Genomic DNA, 27,636 nt, shown 5'->3' with positions numbered 1-27,636 from the left:
GACATCATTCTGGGTGTGGTGTCTGAGTGGATACTGGACATCTGTAAAAAAAAAAAAGAGCTTTATAGCACATCGGATTCCTCCAGTATAAATAAAGATTCTGAGTGGATGTGACATCATTCTGGGTGTGGTGTCTGAGTGGATACTGGACATCTGTAAAAAAAAAAAAGAGCTTTATAACACATCGGATTCCTCCAGTATAAATAAAGATTCTGAGTGGATGTGACATCATTCTGGGTGTGGTGTCTGAGTGGATACTGGACATCTGTAAAAAAAAAAAAGAGCTTTATAACACATCGGATTCCTCCAGTATAAATAAAGATTCTGAGTGGATGTGACATCATTCTGGGTGTGGTGTCCTAGTCGACGTGACATCTTTCCTTCTGGGCGTGCTGTCCTCCTGGGTGTGATCTTTTGCTTGTTGTGTGTGATATGGTTGATTTGATGTAATTGCTCAATGTAACACCATCCTCCATATGACAGCCAGCTCAGTGATGCTGTCTTATTTGTGACGTGCGTAACAATGACTCCATGTATGACCATACAAACTGTTAAATATATATTTTTAATGAATTCTAGCTGAAGGACACCTTGCTAATGTGTTATTTTATTTATTTATCCAGGAGGGCCTCTTTGAGTCCAAAGATGCTTTTTCAGGAAGGTCCTGCATTGGGAAATTTTGCCAATTGCTAATTTTTTTTTATCAGTATACCCAATATAACCATATTCGCTCAATGTATAATATAGCCATGCTCGCACATAACCGTAGCACTCAAAATGCACCTGATTGCCACAGATCCCAGCAGCTGAGCAGGCTTCATGAGTGTGGATCGTGCCTGGATTGGTGACCACAGGTGTTGCACGTGACTGCATTGTCGGCAGACTGTATTGTAGCAAAATCAGTTGTTGTACTCGACTATCTATATTCCTTGCCTTCACCAGCCCAAACTGACCAACGTGAAGCATGATCAGAATAACCCCCACAACCTCTATGGTGTAGGAAGGCAGTCATCCAGAAGCAGACTGACAAACAGACTGTGAACGGTCCTACGTACGTACCCATGCTTGTTGAATTAGTGCCAATTCTACTTGCTATGCACGTTGCTCAGGACAGCCCGTGCGTGCTTGTGGTGTCATTACACGTGCGCAGATACAGAGGATATCGCTACCCGCCAGATCATCCCCAGGCGTACTCCGTCACCACGCTGTACTGGCACATACTGGCGGCAAAGCTGGCCTTTGTCATCGTTGTGGAGGTACGTATCTGCATGCACTCACGTATTCGTACACATGCATATGTACATTACAAGGCAAAGTTGTAGCCATGAAATTCCTTCCTCATGTCACTCTTAACTATTACCAGGTAAGGTCCACTGAGCTATATAGCTGTTTTTCAGAAGCGACCTGCCCACAAATGATAGCACAACGAAGTGGCTAATCATGTGGAAATTTACAGCAGCCAAATACTCTAAACGCACGTTTCTAAATGTGGAGGGAAACACCGGAGGATGCGGAGACAAATCCTTGTGACCACAGGGAGAACATGCAAACTCCAAATATCCAGCAGGCGTTAGGGTCGGGATCGCACCAACAACCACCTGCATTCCAGGCGAGGGAGTTAACATCTCGCCACTGCACCGCCCCCTCCATGAGAGGGCGCGCGAGAGAGACGCTCCCAATTGTATTTGACATCATGTGGGAGTGCCTACGATGTACCCCAGCCTCCTGATCGACTGCCCAGGGCAGGGGTCGGCAACCAAAATAACAAAAAGAGCCATTTTTTTTAATTCGATAAAACAAAAATCAATATTTCAAGAGCCGCAATGCAGTGCTTAAAGAGTTGCATACGCCTCCTGAACCGCAGGTTGTCGACCCCTGGCTTAGGGTGCACCCATCTATCCCTGCTGGGGGTGGGGGGACTGGACAGAGGCTGGGGGGATTCAAGAAGCTTGCTCATTGTTTCCACTAAATCGCCAAGAGATCAAACTGACACCGGTGACCTCTGTATTGCAAGTCGAGTGTGTAAAGCCATTGCACCACGGACAACATCCTGCAAGCTTCATCGTGAGCACTTCTTAAGGTCAGCAGAGCAACTTATTGTCAGCGTCATGAGGTCATCACAGAAAATGCCACTGATGCTTTCACACCTCGCCCATTGCATCATGTTTTCCAAGATCACAGATAATTGTGGTAATACAATACAACGTATTTATCTCGTCCAAAAGAGTCACTGTGGGTCTCCGGAACTCTTTCGCAAGGATCCTGTTCGGAATGCGGTCTAAATTTGCCAAGTTTAATATCTTATTCACAAAGTAGTTAATTGTAAAAATAAAACACCAAGCAACATCGACTCCTGTGTTTATGTATATTGAACTTCTTTCGTACCATACGTAGCCAACCGTGCTAATCGGAGGTGCGAATCCTACTGGCAGACTAATGTTTGGAGGCGGGTCCTGCATACACCTTGTATCATGCAGGGACAGCTGTCATGGGGGTCACCTTGGCTCGACTGCAGCAGGGCATTTGAGTGGCTGAGATGAGTAGTGACGTATAAGGCGCTTTCAGTTGCTGAGGCATTGAACAAGCGCCTCTATACAGCGCATGCAAATCCTGAAACTGAAAATCCTTTGCTTGCGCCGTGGATGCATTCGCAGCACCTGATATTCTTCACAAAGGCCTTCATCGCCCACGTCATCCCGGACACGCCATCCCACGTGCGCGCCTGCGCACGTCGCGAGCGCTTTATCGTGCGGGAGATTCTGCGGCGGGCAGAGCTACGTCGCCTCCGCAACTCCCCTCCCTCCTCCGTCTCGCCGATGACGGCGGACGTGGGCCTGCTCCACCGTCCGCCGCACACGGACATTTAACTTCGCAAGAGCAGAGCCGGGATCGAAAGAAATAACGATTTGGACATGGAGTTTGCGATGCAGGACACACCTTAAAAAGTGTGCTGCAATGAAATGTCTTTGTAGATAAATGTCGTTGTAATAATATTTGTTGTAAAATTATTTTAAATTATTACTATTTAGTCAAAAGTACTTAAAAGAGTGTTAAATGGTATAGCAACAAAAGTTGCGTGTGAATGTAAAATTACTTCCGAGAGATTAAAGTTTATGTACATTTAAATATAATTTTTTAAACGTTTATTATGGGAACGCAAAATGACCAAAGTGAATAACATGTGAATTCATAAATATGGCAATTTTTGTTTAACATTACAATGGCTATAAATAAAGAAAGTAACTGCATTTAAATATCTTTATCCGAAAAGATAAAAAACATTTTATTGGACCTTAAACATTTAAAAACGCAAAGCCGAATTAAATTGTTGCAATGCAAAACCCGTGTTCTGAGTTCATCAGAAGCTCCTGAAGCCGGCCTAGTCACAGAGGAATGTCCTTCATACTGAAAATACTTCCTAAAGAGTTACGTTTCATTACATTAACTTAACATGTAATACGTTTCATCGAAACATTTTAATAATTTAAAATGTACTTCTATTAATTTTCTTAAACACTTCAAACAAAAATCACGTGCACTGTAAAATGTTAAACCAGATCACAATCGTGAAGCAGAGGCGGAAGACTGATTCTTAAAATCCGAAAAACGGAGGATGATGCTCATGGGCTTGAAGAGTTTGTGCTTTTGTAAAATAAATAAATAATGGTTGCAAGACACAGCTGGAGGCCCAGCAAATCACGTGGATGATTGTGGCGATCAAGAGCACGGGTTTAACGGAATTCCATACAGCAGATAAGTAAGTACATGCTCTCTGTAGATCTAAAATTGCAACCGCACAAAAATTACTAATTTACAATGGTCATTGAGCACACTTGTTCGTTTTAAGAAAATAAGTTGGTGGTCATGCTGCTGCTACAGCTGCGTTGGCAGCGGTGCACAATTAACAATAGCAACAACAAAAGCACATTCGTCAATAACACTGCCTTGTATTCTTGGTTCTTTCAGTAAAGTCACGTAGATAAAAAATACATTTTTAATACAAAATAAAAATAATAAGTAGAAAATAATAAAAGGAAAAAAACACGATAAAAATAGTAAAATAAAATTACAAATAAATTAAAAAAAACCACGACGTTTCCATCGCAACACAAGTAGTCTTCATCAGGCGGAGAGAAAATAAATATAGGCGACGTTTTGAGCAACGACCCTTCTTCACCAAAGCCTGAGACGTCGCCTATGAAATACGTTTTCTCCTTCGGCCAGTGTTATTGACGAATTTTCTTGCGTTTTCTCATCTTCGTAACCACATCTCAAACGTCCTATGCAAGGCGTGCACCTCGCCCTACCGAGGGTTGCTCAGTTAGAGCGTGAACACTGCTCCGTCTTCTTGGTTCTTTTGGTAAAGTCACGTAGAAGGGAAATAATAAAATAATAAAAATAAAACATAATAAAATAATATAATCAAATTATATAATATAATTCTCACGATTTAAAGCTTTCGTGACTGCAGGGATTCATCTTCTTGGTTCTTCGGTAAAGTCACTTAGAAGGGAAATACTTTACCGAAAGAACCAAGAAGATGAATCCCTGCAGTCATGAAAGCTTTAAATCGAAATTTAACGCTGCTCCGGTTGGAGTTTTGTGGCTTCTTTGAGAGCGGCGCTTCTCAACCGGTCTCTCACCTTACGGAACTCACTCCCGAGTTGCCCGATCTTCGCAGCATACCACACCAAGCTATGCCTCAAGGCAGTGGTTCTTAATAACCGTTACTGCAGCCTTGCACCCCTTTGGTTCTCAATTGTAATTTGAAAAAAATAATGTGCCCGTGTTTAATTTGTGTTTCGATGATTTACCTTGGAAAAAAATCTGGCCACGTCTAACGCGCCCCCAGAAAGGGCATCTCGCACCCCCAGTTGGTGCGTGCACCTCTGGTAAGAACCACTGCCTCAAGGAATCAGCGAATACTGAACAATTGGTAGGACGATTTAAAGCTTTCGTGACTGCAGGGATTCATCTTCTTGGTTCTTTCGGTAAAGTCACGTAGAATGGAAATAATAAAATAAAACTAAAACATAATAAAATATATTATGTTTTAAAATATATTATTTTTGTATTATTTCCATTCTACGTGACTTTACCGAAAGAACCAAGAAGAATTGGTAGGTCCTAGAAGTCCTGTAAAATCAGGAGGGTCAAAGGCCTTGAGCTTTCATTTTCTGCGCCTCTGGAACTATTTTCGAAGTGACATCACGAATGCTGTTGGCGCAAATGAATATTTTCAATCGAATGTAGAAACAATTGCTTGAGTTACCTTTTTGAATTGGATTTATTGGGCAACAGCTTTTAGAGATTTTATTGTTCAGATATGTAAAAGTTTATTTTCCCAAGTATAGCTCATTGCGCTGTGTTTTTTTTCAAGGGCGACGTGGAATGCTTTGCATAGAGTGTAGAGCACACTGTTACGGATTGTAATCGGTCTCGGCGTGGTCAAGCAGCTGATACTTATCCTATAAAAAAAAATTCTGAACCAATTACCTGTTCCTGGAGTTGTTTGTCATTCAACGCTTTGAACAATCAATACAAAAAAAACACCGATGCAACCACAAGCAATATATTTTAAAACATTTAATTTGAAATAATAGCAAGTTCAGATCGCCAGCTAAGTGTGCCAAACACTGCACCGACGTTTCTTCCCAAAACTGAAATTATCTGGCGAAAAAAAGAAGCAACATTTTTTGTTTTACCAACACAGCATTTGCATGCTAAGCAACTGGTTTCTAAATTTAATATCAATGGCATCTGACTTGATAAACGAGACGACACCAACTTCACGTCTAAGGTAACTTCTACGCACGGAACAACGAAGTCCTTTTCGGCAAAGATGCATAATGATGGGATGCGGGCCAAGGTTTCACCACATCCAACGTCTCAAGCCACCATTTAGCCACCCCCTGGTTTTTCTTTAGAATGACAGGATAGACGTGCAGCCGTCTCTCTGTGTGTGGATGAAGCCCCAATTGGTTGCCTGATCTGACAGGGCGTGTTTCACAACGAACAATTCACCAATCCGGCCAGAAAGCACCTCCCACACAGGACGCCCACGCAAGCTCCTCCAAACCCCTAAGAGTCACAGATCAAAACTTAAAAAAGAGGCAGACATTCAGCGAGAGGCAGTGCTCGTGGGAAGGAGGTGGCTGAGAAGCTGTTAACAGCGGGGGGCAAGCCAGCAAGCAACATTAACGAGGACATCGAGTCTGAGATTTGGCACGTGGTTAGTAGAGAGGGCATTGAGCCGATTGGACTTTGTTGTGCTGAGCTCGTGCCAACTGGCAATCGGGAATGAGTGCGACACGAAGGACGAACAATAGGGGACATCTCTAAGGTGAAGAGGAGTTAGTTCTATATGTGAGTACGCCAAGAGAAGGCTGAGTGGTTGAGTTGGGGGGTGGGGGTGGGGTAGGGGGGCTAGATTTGCGTTTGGCAAAGCCAACAAAAGGAGGTGACCGTTCTCAACCCCCTCGTCGCCCTCTCGTCAATTCCCAACCATGGTGGCCAAGGACTGCCCCCACTACACGGGAGGCAAGCGGGGCATCGGGCTGCTGGAGAGAGAGCACAGCTGCCCACTCAGGGAAACGCCAGAGGTATGTAGCGCGCACGCACGCTGACGCACGCACACGGATGCACGCGCACGGACGCACGCGGACGCACGCGCACGGAGGCGCACGCACGCGCACGGAGGCGCACGCGCACGCACGCGGACGCACGTGCGTGCCAGCTCTGGTCAATGGGAGCCCTGGCGGTGTTTTGGGGGGGTCACATGCACAAAGTCAGGTGGCGAGGGGCACGGCGACAACAAATATTTGCGGAACGGGTAAACGTCGCAACCTGCTTTTTGCGGCGAGATGTTAACCACCTCGCCTGGTACGCACGAGGTCCGTGGGTTCGATCCCGAAGCTGATGACCTGCTGCTGTATATTTGGAGTTTGCGCGCCTCTCTCTCTCTTCTCGCTCCACGTTGAGATCAACATGCGTTTAGGAGTTATTTGGCCGCTTTATATTTCTACGTGATGATAAGCCACTTCCTTGAGTTACCATTTGTTGGCAAGTCGCTTCTGGAAAAAAGAGCTTGCCTTGTAAAGTAACAAAAGTAGAGTAGTTGAGTTTGTTTTTTTGGTCTGTCGTGTAGCTACCGGTATTCTGCTCTGGCTGATCTCACCCGGGATATCCCCACCGTGTGTTTGGGAAACGTTAAACATACCTCGCCACCGGTGTTAAATATTCTACCAAAAATCCCCTAACCTGCATAGCCAACTGCGAACAAGAGCTTTATAGCTCATCGGATTCCTCCAGTATGAATACAGATTCCGATTGCTGCAAGTGCTGTTAGCGAGAACCTATTGTGGCCGACACGGCGCAACCACAGTCGGCCGTCTTTGTCTCCCCACTTCTGATGGGGGGGGGGGGGTTGTTATCGTTCACACATCAGGCAGTGCTGGATTCTCCTAGTAGCAAAAGTAGCTGCATATGCTACGGGCCCCGCACTTTCAAGGGCCCCACACTTTCAAGGGCCCCGCGCTAAATGCTTTAAAGCTATGAATTCCTTCTAGATTTGAAATTTTCGTGACTGCAAGGATCCATATTCTTTGGTTCTTTCGTTAAAGTCACGTAGGTGAAGAAATAAAAATAAAGAAAATAAAGAAATTAAATCACGACGTTTCGATTGCAACACAAGCAACCATGAATTCCTGTTCAGTGATTCTGCGTTTGCTCTATTACTATAGTACTATACTGCCTTCAACTTTTATGAACGACTGGGTGTTTAAGGTTAGCGATTTGTCATATTATCTCGCTGTATAGTAAATGAAAAAATGCAATTGCTTTACTATGCAAGTAAAAAATGTGTTTTAATATAAATATTTGTATTTATGGCCCCTTTATACCATTTGCTACAGGCCTCGCACTAGCTCAATCCAGCACTGGCATCAGGTGCTCATTTGAGGCTGAGTCGACCTGCGGGAGACCCAGGACCCGTTTCAGATATTCGCCACCGACGTTAGCCGTGGCCGTGGTGAACCCAGGTGGTTCAGTGGCGCAAACCACTGCCCCCCCACCACCCCACATGCACACCAGCTCACGCCTGTGACGCCACAATGGCGTGGGTAACAACTCAGGTGTCGGTACAAGGGCCGGTGTCTGATCGAGTGAAGGGACCCCGGGTTGTCACACGCAATCCGAAGGACGTATCTTCATTAACAGCAGCACGTTTTGTGTCAAGCTCGTGGCAAACTGTGATACCGCCACGTATTTTAGATTTTAGATTGAGTTAATGTTTTATAGTCACAAGAAAATTGCACGCGCACGACGCATTCACGCAAGCACCCGATGCTCCGTTTAGAAGTTTTAAAATGAAACATCTTTTAATTGAATTATGTTTTGAATTAGATAATTTTATTTCTTCATTAAAAGCTTTTATCATTTTACATCTGGAAGACTTAATTGAAAACGACATTTCGTGTGAATTTTCTCTCGTCGTTAAGTAGATGGCCTTGCCGGGGGTTCGGTTCGATGCGGACTTTCACCTGTTTGGGATTGCGGGATCGAGATAAGGTGACAGAGCTGGCCGTGCGAGAAGACCGCCGTCTGCAGATCGATTCCAACGTAATCAAACGTCTGTCTTGCGCCTCCATCGTTCATGCAGTGGGCGCGTAGGATTGCAGCGCCCCCTGCATGAAAACGACGGAAAGTGCAGCGTTTATCACAGATAGATAAAGTTGTGCGCTTATAAAAGAGTATTTAAAAAAAACAATGTTGGTAAATATATCGGCTAGAGCTGTTGCTCAATGGTGTAAAACCGGGCCCCCTCCCCATCCGAGTTTTGATTTCGTGTCCACGGCTCACATCAGCGGCGAGTTATAAATCTGATATGTGAACGGAGGCCGGGCTGCCCTCCTTCACCGAACCACACTGACCGGTCAACTAACTCCCATGGCCGTGAGACGGCTGGATGCATCGGCAAAGGGTGTAAATTATGAATATTATGTTAAACGCCACCGATATTGAAGAGTGATTTGTTTAAGGAGGGCCGTTGCTCGAAACTGTCGCCTATTATACATTTTCGTTTAAAAGCCCCTTGTTATTGACGAATGTGAGATGTGTTTTTTATTCCCTCTGTTTACGCTAAGCCAGCAAAAACGTTTATGTGCCCGGCCATACGACGTCACCATCGCGTGAGTGCAAATATGGATGCGTAACGTGTGCCATGCACACGCGGGTGTCTCATTTCATTAGCCCTGAGCCATATTATCATTGTTATTAAAACGAGATCTCCCAACAATACACGCCTATGGCATGAATGCAGGGGCACCAGTGTTGAGTTACATGATGCTGTTCATCTGTTTTTTTCACCCCCCCCCCCCCCTGCCACTCCTACCCCGTGCAACTCCACTTATCCGTGAACTCGCCTAACTTCACTTCCTCACAGCCCTATCAGGGGGGCCCGCGACAGCTCCTATTCGTCACCTCCGATTTGCACGGTTAGATACGTACGGTGTGAACGAAGTTCAACATACATACGTGCATATTATCCACGACCCCAATCTTAAATTATCCGCGATTGTCCGCATTTTCTTTTTCAAAGGCAGAATTACGTTCAACGTCTTCCTGTTATTCGCCGGAATGTTTGTGGATAAGTGAAGTTGAAGGGGCAGATTCATACGATTATCCGTGTGGGTCTGGTCCTGCCCCCTTTCCTGGTATGCACTTCTGGAACTTGCATCATTAGTCCTATTAACCGTAAAATTGTTCACGGATAAGTGGTGTTCATAAGCAAATTAATCCTTTTATCCGCAACAACCAATATTGATTTTCATCGATAAGTGAAGTAAATTTGTGGATAATATCGCGGATGAGAGGTGTATTGCACTGTCCTGCAGTAACGATGCATTGATGAATAGATTAGTATAAAATCAAAACATGACTCTTTTTACATCCACATATGTTCTATGTAATTGGTTCATGTTTCTCAAATCAACCGAAGCCAGGTAAGAGCCCATTGCAACCTGGAGTACAGGTGACGATTGCAAACGCAGTGTGAAGGTGTGAAGCCTTTAATACACCGAGCGATACAATTTACGCGAAAACTCATTCATGGTGCGAAATATATTTCAACAAATCAGTCAACATCTTTTAAACCGATTTTGTATTCTTCTTGACGTTCATGAAGGGAAAGAAGACGGCAAATGTTACAGTCGTCGATCAATTATAAGGAAGATGTTGCCGCTGTGTAATGGTCAACGCACTGGACTTGCAATCCATAGGTCGCCGGTTCAATGCCATCTCTCGGCGTGGCAGATGAACCAACGGTGCCAATTTCTAAAATCCCTGCATCTGTCCGAGCTATAAATGCTCTGATTTATAGCTCGGACAGATGCAGTGCGTGCATTGTCTTTGTGCTGTTCGCCTCTTGGCGTTCTGTGGTCTGACACTGGTGAGGCAAGGTGACAAAGAAGGCTGTCTCTGGTGTAGGCCAATCAGTTTCAAAGACTGCATTTATCACTCTTTGGTTCTTTCGGTAAAGTCACGTAGAAAGAAAAATAAATTAAATAATAGCATACGAGGTTCCGATTGCAAAACAAGCAATCATCATCATCATCAGGTACAAATGAAAGAGAAAGCAAACCCAGTAAACTTAGAAATCTAAAGCAATACAACACAGAGAGTCGGCTAACATAACAGTCACCTGGTTGATTACGTTCTTCCAAAGATTGCTAAATTTGAGAGAGAGACAAAACACAGACACGGAGACACACAGACAGACACATAAGCAGAGAGAGATAACACAGAGACACACAGAGAGAGACGCACACATAGGCACACAGAGAAAACTGCATTTATTATCAGAGCATGTTTGTTTGAATGTTCACCACAAGTACGTGCAGTTAATGCAGTAAACTTTATTCCCTGCAAAAAGGTTTTTATTTGGTGTTTGACCATCTTAACACCTGCTGCTTTATTGCCAGAAAGGGTTAAACCTATTCTTATTTTTCATGCAGTACAAGTGCGTTCATTGTCCCAAGTCATCTGGGTAGCGTGGAAGAGTAGGCCAAACCAAATGCCCTCTCTAGAGCTGCCACTTGTGGAGACCTCTACCGCCAGCAGTGGTGTGAGCAAGTGGTTGCTCACACGGCTGCTTAAACATTCCAAATGAAATAAAACCTTTCTCGTTATAGTTAAATCACTTTTGTTAGCAACATTTTGAAAGTCAAATGGAGTTTGACTGGCTATAAAAAGGCATGTATATATACACACACTATATACAAAAACAAATTCCACCATTATCCCTTTGTTGGTGGATTTATTCTTTAGTTTTGTTCCAAAGAATAAACAATACAGCTTCCCGTAAACCACTCTCGACTACATATTGTTCATTTTATTTTCAAGAACTGGGCCATTGTTTTCCAAAATACGTGTTTGTTCAAGTCCGGTGGACTGGTTTCTAAAGAAGAACTGAAAGATACTTTTTTTCTTCTTTTCAAAACCGTAATACAGTAGTAACACAGTGTCCCTTGGGATTGTCAGATATTTTTTTAACTTTAATTTCAGCAGCCCCCGTGTCGCTGGGGTCAGACTGGCCGACATTCAGGAAAGGGTGGTGGCTCAGGCTTTTTCCTGAGCTCTCTGTTGTGGCTGGCTGGCTTGCGTGTTTGGGGGGGGGGGGGGTTAATTCTTCTTCCTCACGTAAAATTTCACAGCTCGTGTGTTTGCATTGCGGCGGGGCGCAGCACTTTCATTTGTTTCTGCAATAAAATTGTGTCACCGTGGCCAAGGGAAAAAAAAATCTGCAGATCAAATTGATCCGGTTATTAACAAAAAATGTTCATGAGCAAAAGGTAATACAGTACTAGTCGAAAGTAACTGCATTGTATCACACCATGGACAAGTGCCAACCAGAGGGTTTTTTTCCCACCATGGTTGAGAATTGACGAGAGGGCTACAAGGGGTTTAGAATGGCCCCCACTCCTTCATTGGCTTTGCCAAACGCAAACCTCGCCTCCCACCTCAACCACTCCGCCTCGGCCGTACTCAACTCGCATAAAACAACGAACTCCTCTCTGATCAGCCAGTGGTTACTGCGACGGGGAGAATCCAATGATGCTTGTTCTTGAGCCAGTGTTGAAACCTCTCCATGACTATGGCAGGGAGAACGGAGACCAGAGAGAAATAAATGAGAAACACATTTGAATCACTTTTCTCACAAAAAAAATGAATGAGAGTGATGGAAAAAAACCCATAAACCCATCACCATTTCAATGAGTTTGAAAGACTTACGTGTTTATGGGACGCAAACACACGGGTCATTAAAATAAACTCATCGATATGCACTGCAGTAACAACATACACGATAGCATTGATGGATATGAATATGACGCTACATTTACAATGATCTGTGTTGAACGTATTTTCTGGCCAAAGTTGGGCATCCATGCTTTTTCTTCTACATCAAATGCAGTCGACAGCATGTGCCATGTCAAACGCAAATGCCAGACACTTAACTCTCTGCGCTTGGCTTCAGGGCTCCGACACCTAGTCTTAAAGGTAAAAAAAGAAGTGAAAAAGCTTAACTCTTGCACGGTATAACTGTGCATAAGCCCTTCGCACACATTTGCCAAACCTGCTGGCATCAGTCTCCGTGCGCGCTGCCTAACCAGTCTCAGCTGTGTTATATCAACTTTCGTGGATCCGATCTATAATGTGGCCTTTGTATGTTCGAGACCTACGCTCCAGTCACATGTTGGTCAGCGCATGGGTCCCGTAAAAAATTGACACACAAGTTGAAGCGTCTGCAGTGTGAACTTTGTATGGACGATTGCTTTGCATCGCTTACTGTTAATATTCCCCCAATGCGTTTGTCAACAGAAGGGACAACACTCACTGTGTTAAGTCAGTTTAGTTAGGGGGTGCTTAGCGTTTGGACCTTACATTTTTACCGAAATGACGACACCGTACAACGTTGCATATCCGACTAGCCAGGGACTGTGGTGTAGGCATATCGTTGAACCTCTGCAGAAAATGTGCTCTGAAGAAGGACCATTGCTCAAAACGTCGCATGTTATATGTTTATTTATTTTAAGGCGGCGTTATTGGTGAATGTGAGTGCACCACTGCCAACGCAAAGCATAGAAGCATTCTATGCAGAAGCATAGAATGCAGAAGCATAGAATGCTGCATCTGGGTGTGGGTGGTTAATTGGTATGGGGCGGATATGAGATGTCGTCCAATTCTTATTGTACCTGCGCGTTTGTGCGCACAGCTCTGTACGGACACATCCACGTTGGGTTAGCTACCAGAGGAAAGCTGCCATCCAGATATCTGCAGTGCGCATTAGTGGGAATATATTGGCTGCTTTCATACAGCAAATTAAACTGCTTTCGAAAAATGTTTCCTGTATACATTATTACTGGGCAACACTTCATTTTTTTTTCTTCTTCCACGTTATAAATCGGAGCGTAGGCACAACAGTCTAGCAAAACCACCCCTTACAAAAACTCCCGTTTGTAAAAAAAAGGACTTGAGAAAGAAGCTGTAACCTTAAGGAGGGCACGCAGGGTTGAGTAACATGAGACCAGAAAGGGCCCTTGTTTGAAGATTTCCCCCTGCCCCACACACAAAGACAAATATCCCCCGTGTAGCCTTAACAGACTGTTGGGGCAAGTGCTGTTATCGAGCACCTGTGAAGGCCGGCATGGCACACGAGGGGGTGCGTGGCCAGCACCACACCCGACCGCCTTTGTCTCCCCAGTGGCGATGTTAACTACACACCGCACCAAGTACTCATTTGAGGCTGAGTCGACTTAGGGGAGGCCCAGAACCAATACTCGTCGCTGGTGTTGGCCGTGAGCGGGAATTGAACTCGGGTCGCCGAGTTTCGTAGCGGTGCGGAGCGCTAACCGCGACACCACCGCTCCCCATGCCCACACACGCGCACATACATCTCTGCGTCCCATACTAGACGGTCTCATGTTTGCAGCTGTCAGACAAAATATTGTGTTACAAAGAAACGCCAGCGGGTTTGGGGTTTCATTTGCTCAGCGTTAGTCTTGCCAAACGTTGCGAGCACACACTTTTGACAGATGGCCACAGCCTCTCTCCATGTCTCACACACACAACACACACACACACGGCAAACACAAACAGAGTTGCTGCTAAAAGTAGAGAGAACTGGAGTGACTATTGTCTCGTGGCAGGTTTAAGCGGTTTCAGTTGGGGCTCCTCCATTCGAGATCTGGATGGTTGCTAAAGCTCGACCTGGTGTTGGAGGTGTACATTTAAAGCATTACTGTGGTGGAAATTAAAAAGAACTCGGGTAGGATTAACAGCGCGGTGCAGTTGTTGTCTGTGGTCGGATGGAAAGCGACTCGTCAAGTCAAACTGTGAGATGCTGGACCGCAGGAGGTGTCCTCGGAAAGAATTCAAATCAACGTGTCGTGACCTTGGCTCATACAAGCAATGGGGTGGCCCTCGGCTCCGTTGGTGGCCTCAGAGCCAATGATGGAAATTCCACATTCCCACGAGAGGGGCCATTTCCTATTTTGCTTACGAGTGTTTAGAAATTCCGATGACAAAATCACCCGGAATGCACCCACGGTCTCGTCTACACTTTCAGCAGCCAAGCAGGTTTAAGGTTGGATATCGCTTGGTACGGGAGAGCACCGTGCATAACAGGTGTTACGGGTTGCAGGCGCTGTGTGCTTGGAAAACAGAGGGTCGTGCATTACAATCCCTTGTACTGTGTACTATGCTCTAACGGATATACTCTCTGCCTTCAACTCACACTGACCAGTGTGGTAAAGTCAACTAACTCCCTCGTTTAGCAGCGGTGAAGTTTGGTGAACTAACTCCCTCATCCAGCAGTGGTGAAGTATGGTCAACTAACTCCCTCATCTCGCAGTGGGCTGTACATTTACAGAAGTAAAAGGGTGTTCTTGGCCATGGCCCCGACTCCCCTAGGACATATAATACAGACTCGCTCTTACACGCACAACAAAGACAAAGATCCCCCGTGTAGCCTGTAACAGACTGCAGGGGCAAGTGCTGTTAGCGAGCACCTATAAAGCCCGGCACGGCACACGAGGGGGTGGGGTGGCCAACACAATGCCCGGCCGCCTTTGTCTCCCCAGGGGATCGATGTTTACTACACACCGCACCAGGTACTCATTTGAGGCCGAGTCGACCTAGGGGAGGCCCGGGACCGGTTCAGAAAAATCGTCGCCGGTGTTGGTGGCCGTGAGCGGGAATCGAACCCGGGTCGCCGGGTTCGTAGCGCAGCGCTAACCGCTGCACCACAGCTCCCCGCACACCCCAGGCTGACACACGCACGGCCACGTGCAACACTCAGACATACACAGTCATGGACACACTCATCTGCAGACTCGGGCTAACGTGACTAAAACCGACATCGGCCAACCACACAAAGCACTCGCTCAGACATAAACGCAGACGTATTCATAGTCACAGAGGCAAACAATCACGCTCGCGACCGTACACCCACAGGCAACTCTCCCCCCGAGTCAGATCCGTATCTGCGTGTTTATTACAAACAAGTCGAGGGCAGCCTTCCCCCTTCTCCCCACCTGGACGATCGGGCCAAGCAGAGTTTGAGATTATCTGCCAATGCAATTTTACGGGGCCGGTTTGCATCGTGTCCGACCAAACCTTTGCATCCTCGCTGCTGGTGCTCACCCTCAGCGCTTGCTTATCCACTTTAGGCTGAGTTGACCTAAGGGAGGCCCAACCGGACCAGATGTTTGCGGCGAGCCGTGACTTGTGGCGTGCGGCACGGGGCAGGGCATCGAACCGAGGCTCTTCCCCGCGCGCGCAGGCGAAGACGCGACGTGGGGACGCGAGGAACGGGGCCACAATTCGCGGATTTCTAAAACTGGCAACGGTCCTCGCCCCGTCTTTGTTGCTTCTAGGTGATTGCGCAAACAGCTGAGGCCATAAAAACTAAAAATAAAAATAAAACCCATCCACGATTGCCATTGTCACGCGGCTCGCTGCCTTAGCCGGCCAGCCGGTCAGTGGAGGCGCACTTGGGCCCCCTCCCCCCCCTTTGACCTGTTCTGGAAAGGCCATTTGGTTTGATGGCAAACACATTTTCTTGGTTCTTTCGGTAAAGTCACGTAGAAGGAAAATAATAAAATAATAAAATTTAAACATAACAAAATAATTCTCACGACGTTTCGACCACAACGCAAGCAGCCGTCCTCATTCTTCACCTGAGGACGGCTGCTTGCGTTGTGGCCGAAACGTCGTGAGAATTATTTTATTATGTTTTATTTGTATTATTTCATTATTTTCCTTCTACGTGACTTTACCGAAAGAACCAAGAAGATGAATCCCTGCAGTCACGAAAGCTTTAAATCGAAAAATAACCCTTGCTGGAATGTAACAGAATAAAATACAATTCTCACGACGTTTCGGCCACAACGCAAGCAGCCGTCCTCAGGTCAAGAACAGGGCTGTCGGAAAGACAGCGTCCGAATGAACACCACCAAGCTTGGCAGCGTATATTTAAGTAGGGGTTAGAGGAGGGAAGGGCGCCTTGAAACGTCGTGAGAATTGTATTTTATTATGTTTATTTGTATTATTTTATTATTTTCCTTCTACGTGACTTTACCGAAAGAACCAAGGAGATGAATCCCTGCAGTCACGAAAGCTTTAAATCGAAAGGCAAACACATTTCTGGAAGCCCTCGTCCGCTGCTGGATGAAGGCTTCCCCACGTCAGCGTGGGTCACGGGGGAGCGTTTTTGTGACCAGTGCAGGATGGTGAATAGGGGGAGTGTAGCAATGGAAGCGTAGAGGTGTACTGCACAACAATGGATTTTGTTGCACTGCCTTCTGGTACCCACCGTGCGGTCCCCTGCAAGTCATACGGCAGCATGGTTGGTGGTAACCCATCCAAGCATTATCCAGAGTCAATCCAGCTTATCTTCTTAATGAGATTTGAATTGTTACCATGAATGCCAATGGAATCCTTTGAAAAAATAGATATATAATGTGGATGTACATGTGTTAGTGTGTTACCATTGAGAATTAAGTATGTTCACCTGGCGTGGGTTTCCACAAAGGTCAACTCAGCCCAAAATAAGTCTATTGTGTCTTGGACATGTATATTGGGAAAACAATGTGTCTGAGAGCGGTGCAAGTCCACCCATTGTCTGTGTATGCTGTTGTCTCATTGGAAAGTTGCTGACGAACAACACTTGCCATAACAGTCTCTATAGGCTCAACGGGGGATCATTCTGTGTGTGTGGAGAGCAGTGGAAAGTGGTCGTTTAATGGTTAGCGCACTGCGTCTACAAACCCGGCGACCCGAATTCGATTCCCGCTCACGGCCAATAACTGTGGTGAATATTTGAGCCAGTTCTCGGCCTCCCCCAGGTCGACTCGGCCTTAACTGAGCACCTGGCTCAGTGTGTCGCCATCAGAACTGGGAAGACAAAGGCGGCGGGGTATGGTGCTGGCCACATAACCCCCCCATGCGCCCCGCCGGCCTCAATAGGTGTTCGCTAACAGCACGAGCGGCAGCAAGTCTGTGAAAAGCTCTGCGACTGCATTCTAAACGTTCATACACTTTTATAAACTTTCTCGTTTTTGTTGTTGCATGGGCATGCACACGCGCACACACGCGTTGGCAAATAGTCGTCCATGTGTTTGCTTTTGTGTCGATGCGTGTGTATGGCGTGTGCACGCGCAGGCGCGCGCTCGCATTGGCTGCGTGTGCTTTCTGCAAGTGTGTCCCGTGTTCTTGTGGCTCGCCACTAATTACCCCCCCTCTCAGCCCTTCCTGAGCTCCGTGCCAGGAAAGCGTTCACTCCTTGTTGGGCTGGGGGCTGCGACTGGGGCCGTCGGTGGGGAGGGTCCCAGCAGGAAACCTGTCTGCACACGGCTCTGTTTGTGCTGGACGACAATCCCCTACAGCACTCACCTCGATGGGTCGGAGACAAACACGACTGAGGACGGGCACAGAGTGATCAATCCCCAACAACCCTTGTCGGTCATGGTCTATCCGCCGCTGGGCCGAAACAAAAACAACAATCTCGTTGGTCCGTGCGGTGTTCGTCGCCTGATCGTTGCGTTCCTCGGTGTCATTCCGAGCAAGCAGCTCTCCAAGCTTTTTTAGCGGCGTCATCAGCACCATGCTCTATCTACTGCTGCGTGTGGATAAAAACTAATTAAGCTCTTAACTTGCAGATCACAATAATGTGGCGGTCTCGCGTAGCAATAATCCATCGAGCTCCCGCACACGACCTGATTGTGTCATTCCACTGCTGGCGGGCAGAGCCTCCGCTACAGGGAGCTCTAGATTGCGCCCTCCAAGAGGGTATTTGGCCTACTTGTCCACGCTGGACAAATATCGTGGAAAAGGTGGGAATACCTACACTTGACCCCACCGCACGCGACCAGCTGATTGACCAACCGTGGTTGTTGCTGCTGCTGGTGGGGGTGGACCCTCATCTGTACTACCGGGTGGACACAGGCGAGGGGAGTTTTAAGAAACTTTGTTGAAGCTGCCCCGCCGGGAGCGTGAAGCGGGTCCGGCGGCCTCTGGATCGCTTGTCCCGGCGCGCTGAACGTAACACCAGCGCGTGCTCACCTCGTTGTTGCTCAGGCGGGCCAAATAACATGTCCAGTGTGCGGTCGCGGGCAGACACGAGTGGGACTGGATTCCAGGCAAGAATCCGTAACGTCACGCCCACTATCTGGAACAACACCGAACTCTGGCTGGCAAGCATCAGCTGCGCTCTAAACAGAGGGCACTTCAATTCAAATACCTGCGCGCTCTGTGCTAGGGCACTAGCAATTTGTGGCGCCGCTAGTGCGGTTTCTGTGGTTACGCCCGTAAACACTGTTTTTGTTGTAATTTATGAGCGCTTTATTTTATAGTTCTGCTGCACCAGAGCAATGCTATTTTTACACGGATAATTATTGGGGTGTTTGTTCTGAGGTCCTGTAAACTCTTAATGGTTGCTGGGACACCCCCCCCCCCCCAAAACCAAAACATTTGTTGATATTAATCTCACTAATCACTAATTAACCTCGTTTGGTTATCGATAATGACGTTCAGAATCACACGCGTGCCACGTGTGTACGGTGTCTTATTTGCTTCTCCCGTGGAGCCTCATTACTGAGGCCACTGGGTCCATCAACTTATGGCAGTAACAGAAATCCATCATCATCATCGTATCCCATTTATTGGTGATGTTTTCATGTTGATCCTCTCCAGCCTCGTGCCTCCTACACTCCAGTCCATCGTTTTTTACAGTCGTCCTCTGCCGCTTCATCTATTACCTTTCACTCGTATTGTCATCCCTTTTTTTTCTGGATTCCTGCTTGGGTGCCAAGCCTTCTCACAGGATGAGCCGTGCCACAGCAGAGAAATAAAGAATTGGCAGCCCACGGCATGGGAAACAGATGACTTTCGCCCTCATAAAGGACTCGCTAGCAAGCGATAACCCAGCTTCGGGCTGCCAAGAAAATCCCAGCTTGTTACTTGGGAAAAGGGAGACACGGATAAACTGTGAAGTGCCTTGAAGGTGCAGCGACTCACAGGTCGGCAATACACCTCGTTAATGCTGTTGCAGAAGCCCAGGTCGTAAAATATAACTTATAAGCTGGTTCAGCTGCCGTCTAGCTGCGGGTTAGAAATTCGTGCTGGGAACTGGGAAGGATTGTGAGTCAACGCAGCCAATTCATCCATCAGGGGTCGGTACAATTTGTACCATTTAGTGGCATGTGGAATTCACACAGCTTGTTTTACTGAAAAGGACCATCCACCAAGGCGACGCAGCGATGAAGTAATCCCATTTGCAGGAGATAGGTGAATTGTGATGGTGAGGGATGGTGATGGTTTGGAAAAGCACCCAGCTGTGGATATATCATGGCTGTATGTATGTTGAACTTTTTTGTAGTATGATGCCTCTACCCTGCGTGCGTTCTCTAACCCACATCTTCCTCTTCTGTCTCGGCGTGTAGTTTCCAGCGTGCACCTCTCTCTCTCTCTATCCTTACTTGTGCCCTATTCAGCGTTTGTTCCCTTTTATTTTGTGAATATCATTTGAACAAAAAAAAAATTTCACCGATGTAGGTTGAACTTCTTTCGCACCGTACGTAGCCAACTCTTCTAACCGGAGGTGCATGATGATTTCACACTCTACCTTGATAGACCCACATATCATGGCGGTTGCTAATGGTATCAGTGTTTGGCTGGCAAAATCATGCGCACACATTCCAGATGTGTGCACACCCCTTCACAAGACACCTATGAAGGCCAGAACGGCACACGAGGCTAAGAAGACGTAGGGGGGGCCCAGGACTGGTTCATTCGTCACTGGTGTTGGCCATGAGCGGGAATCGAATTCCGATCACCGAGTTCGTGGCGCTAACCGCTGTGCAACCACTCCTCGCACACACCAAGACAAAGATCCCCCATATAGCCTTAACATATGTTGGGGCAAGTGCTGTTAGCGAGCACACACACGTGCTCAGACGCACGCACAACAGAGTGTACACTTGTTTCTAGGCAAGATGGCCCTGGCTGTCAGCCAAAGTGCATTTGCTTAAAAACAAACTCCACGCTGCCAGCCGTTTGTTTGCACAACTTTGAGAAAATACCTGCGCAAAGACTGAAACTGGCGATTGCCGACATTTTTCCCCGTTTGCCTGTGAACTGCTGCGCCAGAACGGTGCTGTTGATTTGTGCCCGCTGCCTCTACAAACCCAGCAAAAATGGGTTCGAATTCCCTGGTTTTCGATGGATACATTCGGTGGCGAGTGATTATTTTAACTGGCGCGGCTCGGTGCCCCTGTTTTATTTACCGAGCTGCAACGGCGAGTATTGACGAAGTATGGTCACACGGCCAACGTGACCAACTCGTGCACGAAACGAGTAGCCGGTGTGCAAAAAAATGGATGCAACCGGGAGGGAGTATGCAGAGTTCTTGATTAAATATCACGGACAGAGCTAAACGGACGGAAGGCCACGATCGCGGACACCTTTGAACACGGACTCGGCACATGGAGGGCGACAAAGGTGGCTCCGGCGTGGTTCTGACCACACCACCCTTGCGTCGTGAGCCGCGTCCACCTCAATAGGTGTTCACCGCACGGGCACCGATCCTTGTGTCAGGCTACGCGGGGTAAAAGATGTGCGCGTCTGTGCGTGCGCGCTCGCTCGCGCGATCACCCCATGTGCGCGCGTGGAACATTTTCATTTAATTCGGAAATATTTTTGGACGCGCAACTGGCTGCGTCGGTGTCACGCGAGACGGAACCCGCGCCGCTCACGTGAAAGTCAGGGCAGCAGGCATCGCGTGCAGACTTCTATTACTGTCTGCACGCATAAAGTCACTTTGCCATTCCGTCAGGTCTGCTTGCATAGTCGGGCCCATCCCACCCTGGTGCGTGCCCCCCCCCCCCCTCTCTCACTCAAGTGCTGCTTCTTAAAAAAAGAGATTTTTTTATTTTTTTGCTCAACACGAGCATCAAAGTGGTGCTCATCTACTTTTGACAGCCCCGATCCAGTGGTGGAAATTCCACATTCCTCTGGCGGGCGCAGTCTGCCGGTGAACATTTTTTGTTAACTTCCCCATAAAGTGGTACGCGTTTGTTTTCATCGACCCCCGGAGCGATGATGGGCTGAGTAACCCCCCCCACCCCCACCTTCACCATCAACTAGAATTTGAAATGCTCTAAGAGTTCTGGGTTAACGTTTGAGACTAGAGCTGGCTTATCGGATGACTGAAGTAAATCGATTACTCTACCAATGATTGGTTCGATTGCTCAACTAATGGGACAGCACGCAAGTAACCTCTGTTCCTGGATGGAGCGGGCTTGGTGATGTCGCTTGATGGGTCGGTGGGTGGGTTTCCCACCTTCAGGAGGCAAGCATGTGGGGACATACTCTTAGTTCTTTCGGTAAAGTCACGTTGGTAAAAAATGAAATAAAAATTAATAAAAATAATTGCATTTTTTACCTACGTGACTTTACCGAAAGAACTAAGAGTATGAATCCTTGCAGTCACGAAAGCTTCAAATCTAGAATCATGTGGGGACAGCCGCGAGTCGGAGCCCGAGTCAATCGGCCCACATACAAAGTCATCGCGTGATCTTCAGTCGATTCATCGACGGGTCGGTCCCAGCGCGCTTGAGACCACACCGGGACGAGAGCCGTGTGCTGTGAGCGTGGTTACGATTACCCCAGGTCCGGATGAAAGATTTTAGTTTGCCAAACCCTTGCGTGCGTGCGTGCGTGCGTGCTGGCAGGGTTAGAGTCGGGTTTATGAACGTCCGTTATTGGTGACAGAGGTCCCTCTGCTCTCCTCTCAAAGCAATGTATTCGCGTCCGTTACGTATACACGGAGACAAAGGCTCCCTGTGTATCCCCTCTATAGACCTTCGACTAGGATATGCAGTTGCCGAGTACCTACTGGGGCTGGCACATGGGCACACAAGGGGGTGGTGTGAGACGCACCACACCCAGCCAAAGCTGCCTTTGTCTTGTCCAGCGAATAAGCAGGGCCGTGCACTCATTTACAGCTGAATTGACGGGTCTTATAATTTGTGCCACGAACAGCACTTGGCCCTGCAGCCTATAGGGCGATGGAGACAAAGACGACGTTTCCCCTACCCCTCGCCGCGCAGCCTTTGTAGACGGTTGAGATGTAAATTCTGTTACAGAGCCCCAGCTGGGGTGGGTGGCAATCGCCCTAATTGGGACCACACATACGGTATGTTGTTAATTGCATTAACCAGGTAAAACTCATTGAATGTTTTCGTCGTCGTTTTAACGCAGGGCTCCGTTTTGTTCGCCTTTATCACCCCGGTGGTGCCGCTCGTGCTCGCAGGCCACGCCAGTTCTTCAGACTCGGCTGGGTGGGCCGAGGGAAACCAACAGGGCAAGTTCGGGTGTCACTTGCCTGATTGACGTTATGACTCGGAGATCTCGTGACCATTGTCCTTTGACCCCACCCCTTGGCGTGCCGATGTTTATGCACTACGCCCGGGCACCGAGGCTCTCCCTTGGAAGAAAATAGACTTCTGGCCTCAAAACGACCGCTTGAATTATATAACACAGTACTTGACAGCCTTTTGTCAAGGGCTTCCTCCCCACGCCGCCGTCCCTGTCATGGGGTTTTTTGTCGTTTGTTTTATTTGACCATACTTCACCGCATTATTCGGTGCGGGTTGGTGAAGAGCTCTTACCTGCTTATAAATATTGTAGGGCATGTGAGGTTCAGGTTACTTGGTAGCTGCTGTTGTGATGGAATGAGCACCAGCTGGAGAGATGAGAATTTGGAGCATGATGCTGGAGGCCAAACAGGAAATACATATATAAAGCCATAGAGTCGTTTATTTTGACCAAATCGCCCGGAAGGTGACCAAAATCATCAGAGCTCGGAAGCTAAGCAAGGTTGAGCTTGGATAGTGCTTGGATGGGTGACCATTACGCGCAAAAGGCAGGTGCAGTAGGCCTTGTGGGCAGTAGAGGGCAGGGCAGCAAAATCGATCGTTCCGCACTTCAGAATCCCGCACTGACCAGCGTGGTGAAGTACGGTAAATTTACCTCTCTCACGGCCCACAGGTTATGGGGAGGCCGTGATCCAGCAGTGGATTGACAAACAGAGCATGCTTGTTCATTTACAGGTATTGTATGATCACAATGGTGACAGCGGTGAGTCACCGTGTGGTATCATTTTCCTGAAGTGAGACAAACGTGCCGACTCTGAGACCCGGAGGCTGGCGTACGTGGGGCAGGTACCGCATGTCGAGTCCGCGTCTCGTCTGCGGCTGGCCGCAAAGATTCGGAGGCAGCGAGACACAAAAGAAAAATTCTGGCGAAGGGATCCCATCTGCTTTTTTGGCAGGGCCAGACATGCCTCACCCTTCCCAGCCACCCACCCATCTCACACACCTCTCATCCGCCCCGGCACAAAGCAACCCACCCACCCATTTCACACACCTCTCATCCGCCTGGCTTACAACACCCACCCACCCATTTCGCACATCTCTCATCCGCCTGGCTTACAACACTCACCCACCCATCTCACACACCTCTCATCCGTCTGGCTTACAACACCCACCCACCCAACTCACACACCTCTCATCCGTCTGGCTTACAACACCCACCCACCCAACTCACACACCTCTCATCCGCCTGGCTTACAACACCCACCCACCCAACTCACACACCTCTCATCCGCCTGGCTTACAACACCCACCCACCCAACTCACACACCTCTCATCCGCCTGGCTTACAACACCCACCCACCCAACTCACACACCTCTCATCCGCCTGGCTTACAACACTCACCCACCCATCTCACACACCTCTCATCCGCCTGGCTTACAACATCCACCCATCCATCTCACACACCTCTCATCCGCCTGGCTTACAACACCCACCCACCCAACTCACACACCTCTCATCCGCCTGGCTTACAACACCCACCCACCCAACTCACACACCTCTCATCCGCCTGGCTTACAACACTCACCCACCCATCTCACACACCTCTCATCTGCCTGGCTTACAACACCCACCCATCCATCTCACACACCTCTCATCCGCCTGGCTTACAACACCCACCCACCCAACTCACACACCTCTCATCCGCCTGGCTTACAACACCCACCCACCCATCTCACACACCTCTCATCCGCCTGGCTTACAACACCCACCCACCCATCTCACACACCTCTCATCCGCCTGGCTTACAACACCCACCCACCCATCTCACACACCTCTCATCCGCCTGGCTTACAACACCCACCCACCCATCTCACACACCTCTCATCCGCCTGGCTTACAACACCCACCCACCCATCTCACACACCTCTCATCCGCCTGGCTTACAACACCCACCCACCCATCTCACACACCTCTCATCCGCCTGGCTTACAACACCCACCCACCCATCTCACACACCTCTCATCCGCCTGGCTTACAACACCCACCCACCCATCTCACACACCTCTCATCCGCCTGGCTTACAACACCCACCCACCCATCTCACACACCTCTCATCCGCCTGGCTTACAACACCCACCCACCCATCTCACACACCTCTCATCCGCCTGGCTTACAACACCCACCCACCCAACTCACACACCTCTCATCCGCCTGGCTTACAACACCCACCCACCCATCTCACACACCTCTCATCCGCCTGGCTTACAACACCCACCCACCCATCTCACACACCTCTCATCCGCCTGGCTTACAACACCCACCCACCCAACTCACACACCTCTCATCGCCTGGCTTACAACACCCACCCACCCAACTCACACACCTCTCATCCGCCTGGCTTACAACACCCACCCACCCATCTCACACACCTCTCATCCGCCTGGCTTACAACACCCACCCATCCATCTCACACACCTCTCATCCGCCTGGCTTACAACACCCACCCACCCAACTCACACACCTCTCATCCGCCTGGCTTACAACACCCACCCACCCATCTCACACACCTCTCATCCGCCTGGCTTACAACACCCACCCACCCATCTCACACATCTCTCATGCGCGTCGGCACACCGCACCACAGCACACCACCCAGTCCACCTCCTGCGCAGTCGCGGCCACCTCCTCCACCCAAACAAAGGCGGGCTTGTGCGGGCCGCGGAGGCTCACGCATGGGAGCGCGTGAGCCAGGTGTTTTCACTCTGCTCGTGACGACGAGTTACTCGATACCGCTGGGGGAGGAGAGCCGATGCGGGTTCGATGGAGCGATAAGGAGTCGACCAAGGCTGTCGATGAGAGTCGCGGGCGCTGGGTGCGCCGAGGGATACGTGGGTGCACTCCGGATGAGCGAATTTGTTCACGAGAGGGGACAGGAGGTGCGAGAAAGCCCTTCCCAAATACATTGCTTTGCTCGCGATAAACTACCTCTCGCCTGCTTAAATAAAGAACGGTGAGATATATATATGTGTACACACGCATATGCCGCACGTGGGGACCTTCATCCAGTAAGCGGACGAGCAAAAGGCTGCAAACTATTCAAGTTAATGATTTTTATCATAGCGTCATTTTCGTGGGCTTTCAACAATATTATTTTTTTACGAGCTTAGACTTTGTCATTTTTAAACGCATGCCACGACTGTGCAATGCTCCACTACGGTCCCCGTATTCTTGTCCAGCTCACTCGGCTCAACGTTCACAAACCAGAGAGAAGGACGGGCCTAACTGTAGATTAGAAAGACATTCTAGATTTGAAGCTTTCGTGAATGCAAGGATTCATACTCTTAGGGGTTTTTTTTCGGTAAAGTCACGTGACTTTACGGAAAAAACCTAAGAGTAGAAAGACATTGTTCGCGCTGGTATTTGCTGAAGCACATTGCAGTGAATTATTGTTTGATTGCGTTTACTTAACCAGGTTAGAAACTCATTGAGACAAGCCTCTCTTTGTCACGGGTTGACCCTGTGTCAACAAGTTACGACCGATAGATGGGTCTGGGAGTTACTCTCACTGCAGTATATACACGTATGCTCATCGTCAATCTGCTGCTCAAAGTAGAATCGGGTTTAAGGACAATTAAATATTGGAAACTTTTTTATATATATAAAGGGAGTGATGCAGGCCTGAAATCTCCTATTCGTGCCACTGCTGGCCGAAGGGCCTCCACTAGAGCAGGGGTCGGCAACCATCAGCTCCGCAGCCACGGGTCGCAGAGCCCTGACCATGGAAGTCCACTTCACTGTGGAAGTTCATTTTGCCATGGGCAGGGGTCGCCAACTTGCGGCTCCGCAGCCCCATGCGACTCACGAAGGAACTATTTCGTGATGTTTATTTATTCAGGGCCGTCTCGTATTCACTTGAAATTGCGGCTCTTGAAATATTGTGTTTTTACCGCATTTGATAGAGATGGCTCTTGGTGTGATTTTGGTTTCTGACCCCTGCACTAGAGAGAGCTCTAGAGAGCCCCCATTCTAGAGTGGGAGCTATAGAATGGGAGCTCTAGAGAGCCCCCACTCTAGAGTGGGAGCTATAGAGTGCAAGCTCGAGTGAGTGTCACTCGAGAGGACATTTTTTGAGCAACTTTTCCACGCTGGCCGGATGTCTTGGAGGAAACGGGTGGGAGTGCCCACACTTTACCCCACTGCACCGGTAACTGCCGATTCGACGAACTCGAAGTGTTTGTACACACCAATATGCCCCCCCCAAAAAAAAAAAACTGCGGCACATTCCACTTTAAATTAGAGACAAGCGTGCATCTATAGGTGTTCCTTCTGCAGGTAACAACCGCTGGTTTTTCAACTTTTTGTTTGGGAGGGCATTAAGTTTTGTTGCTTTTTAAAACCTCTTTCCTTTTTTTTTATCCCGCAAAACGATACTGACGCATGCCGGACGGACACAATGGTGGCAACAGACGTCGCCTAAGCGAGCCGGGGTTAAAGTGCGAGTTGTGGAACCGTGCGATGGGCTTCGCAAGGTGACGAGGTCTCCGGGGGTGGCTCTCGGATTTATTGATCCACGCGTACGGTGGGGGGAGTTTGTACATTTTCACAAAATATAAGCGAGACGCAACAACAATGTTATTTCATCCAAGGCGAGAGCGTACAAACACCATTTTACGCTTGCACGGAAGTTACTTCTGTTTATGCGCG

General features: G+C 48.1%; 2 protein-coding genes across 11 annotated transcripts in view; both read left to right on the top strand.

Annotated features, from left to right (window-relative positions):
* LOC133349502 (anoctamin-6-like) overlaps positions 1–5,471 on the top strand; it is a 36,595-nt gene extending 31,124 nt beyond the window's left edge. For 9 of the 10 annotated variants that reach the window (XM_061563019.1, XM_061563018.1, XM_061563010.1 and 6 more), the window contains exons 20-21: positions 1,151–1,256; positions 2,655–5,471. In XM_061563019.1, the coding sequence (XP_061419003.1) occupies positions 1,151–1,256; positions 2,655–2,867 (319 nt within the window). In that variant the 3' untranslated portion in view covers positions 2,868–5,471. Of the gene's footprint in view, positions 1–1,150; positions 1,257–1,864; positions 2,081–2,654 lie in introns of all 10 variants that reach the window. The other variant, XR_009755952.1, reaches the window with a different exon arrangement.
* Positions 5,472–6,099: 628 nt separating this feature from the next.
* The window catches only part of LOC133349501 (rho guanine nucleotide exchange factor 3-like), a 56,249-nt gene continuing 34,712 nt past the window's right edge, over positions 6,100–27,636 (top strand). Inside the window, exon 1 of the mRNA XM_061563009.1 lies at positions 6,100–6,602. Coding sequence (XP_061418993.1) covers positions 6,507–6,602 — 96 coding nt within the window. The 5' untranslated portion in view covers positions 6,100–6,506. The remainder of the gene's footprint in view (positions 6,603–27,636) is intronic.

Source organism: Lethenteron reissneri, chromosome 30, assembly GCF_015708825.2.
Source record: "Lethenteron reissneri isolate LAM-NWPU_2019-01 chromosome 30, ASM1570882v1, whole genome shotgun sequence".
NCBI lineage: Eukaryota > Metazoa > Chordata > Hyperoartia > Petromyzontiformes > Petromyzontidae > Lethenteron > Lethenteron reissneri.
The sequence above is the reverse complement of the archived record's forward strand: the minus strand, read 5'-3'. Positions and strand labels throughout refer to the sequence as shown.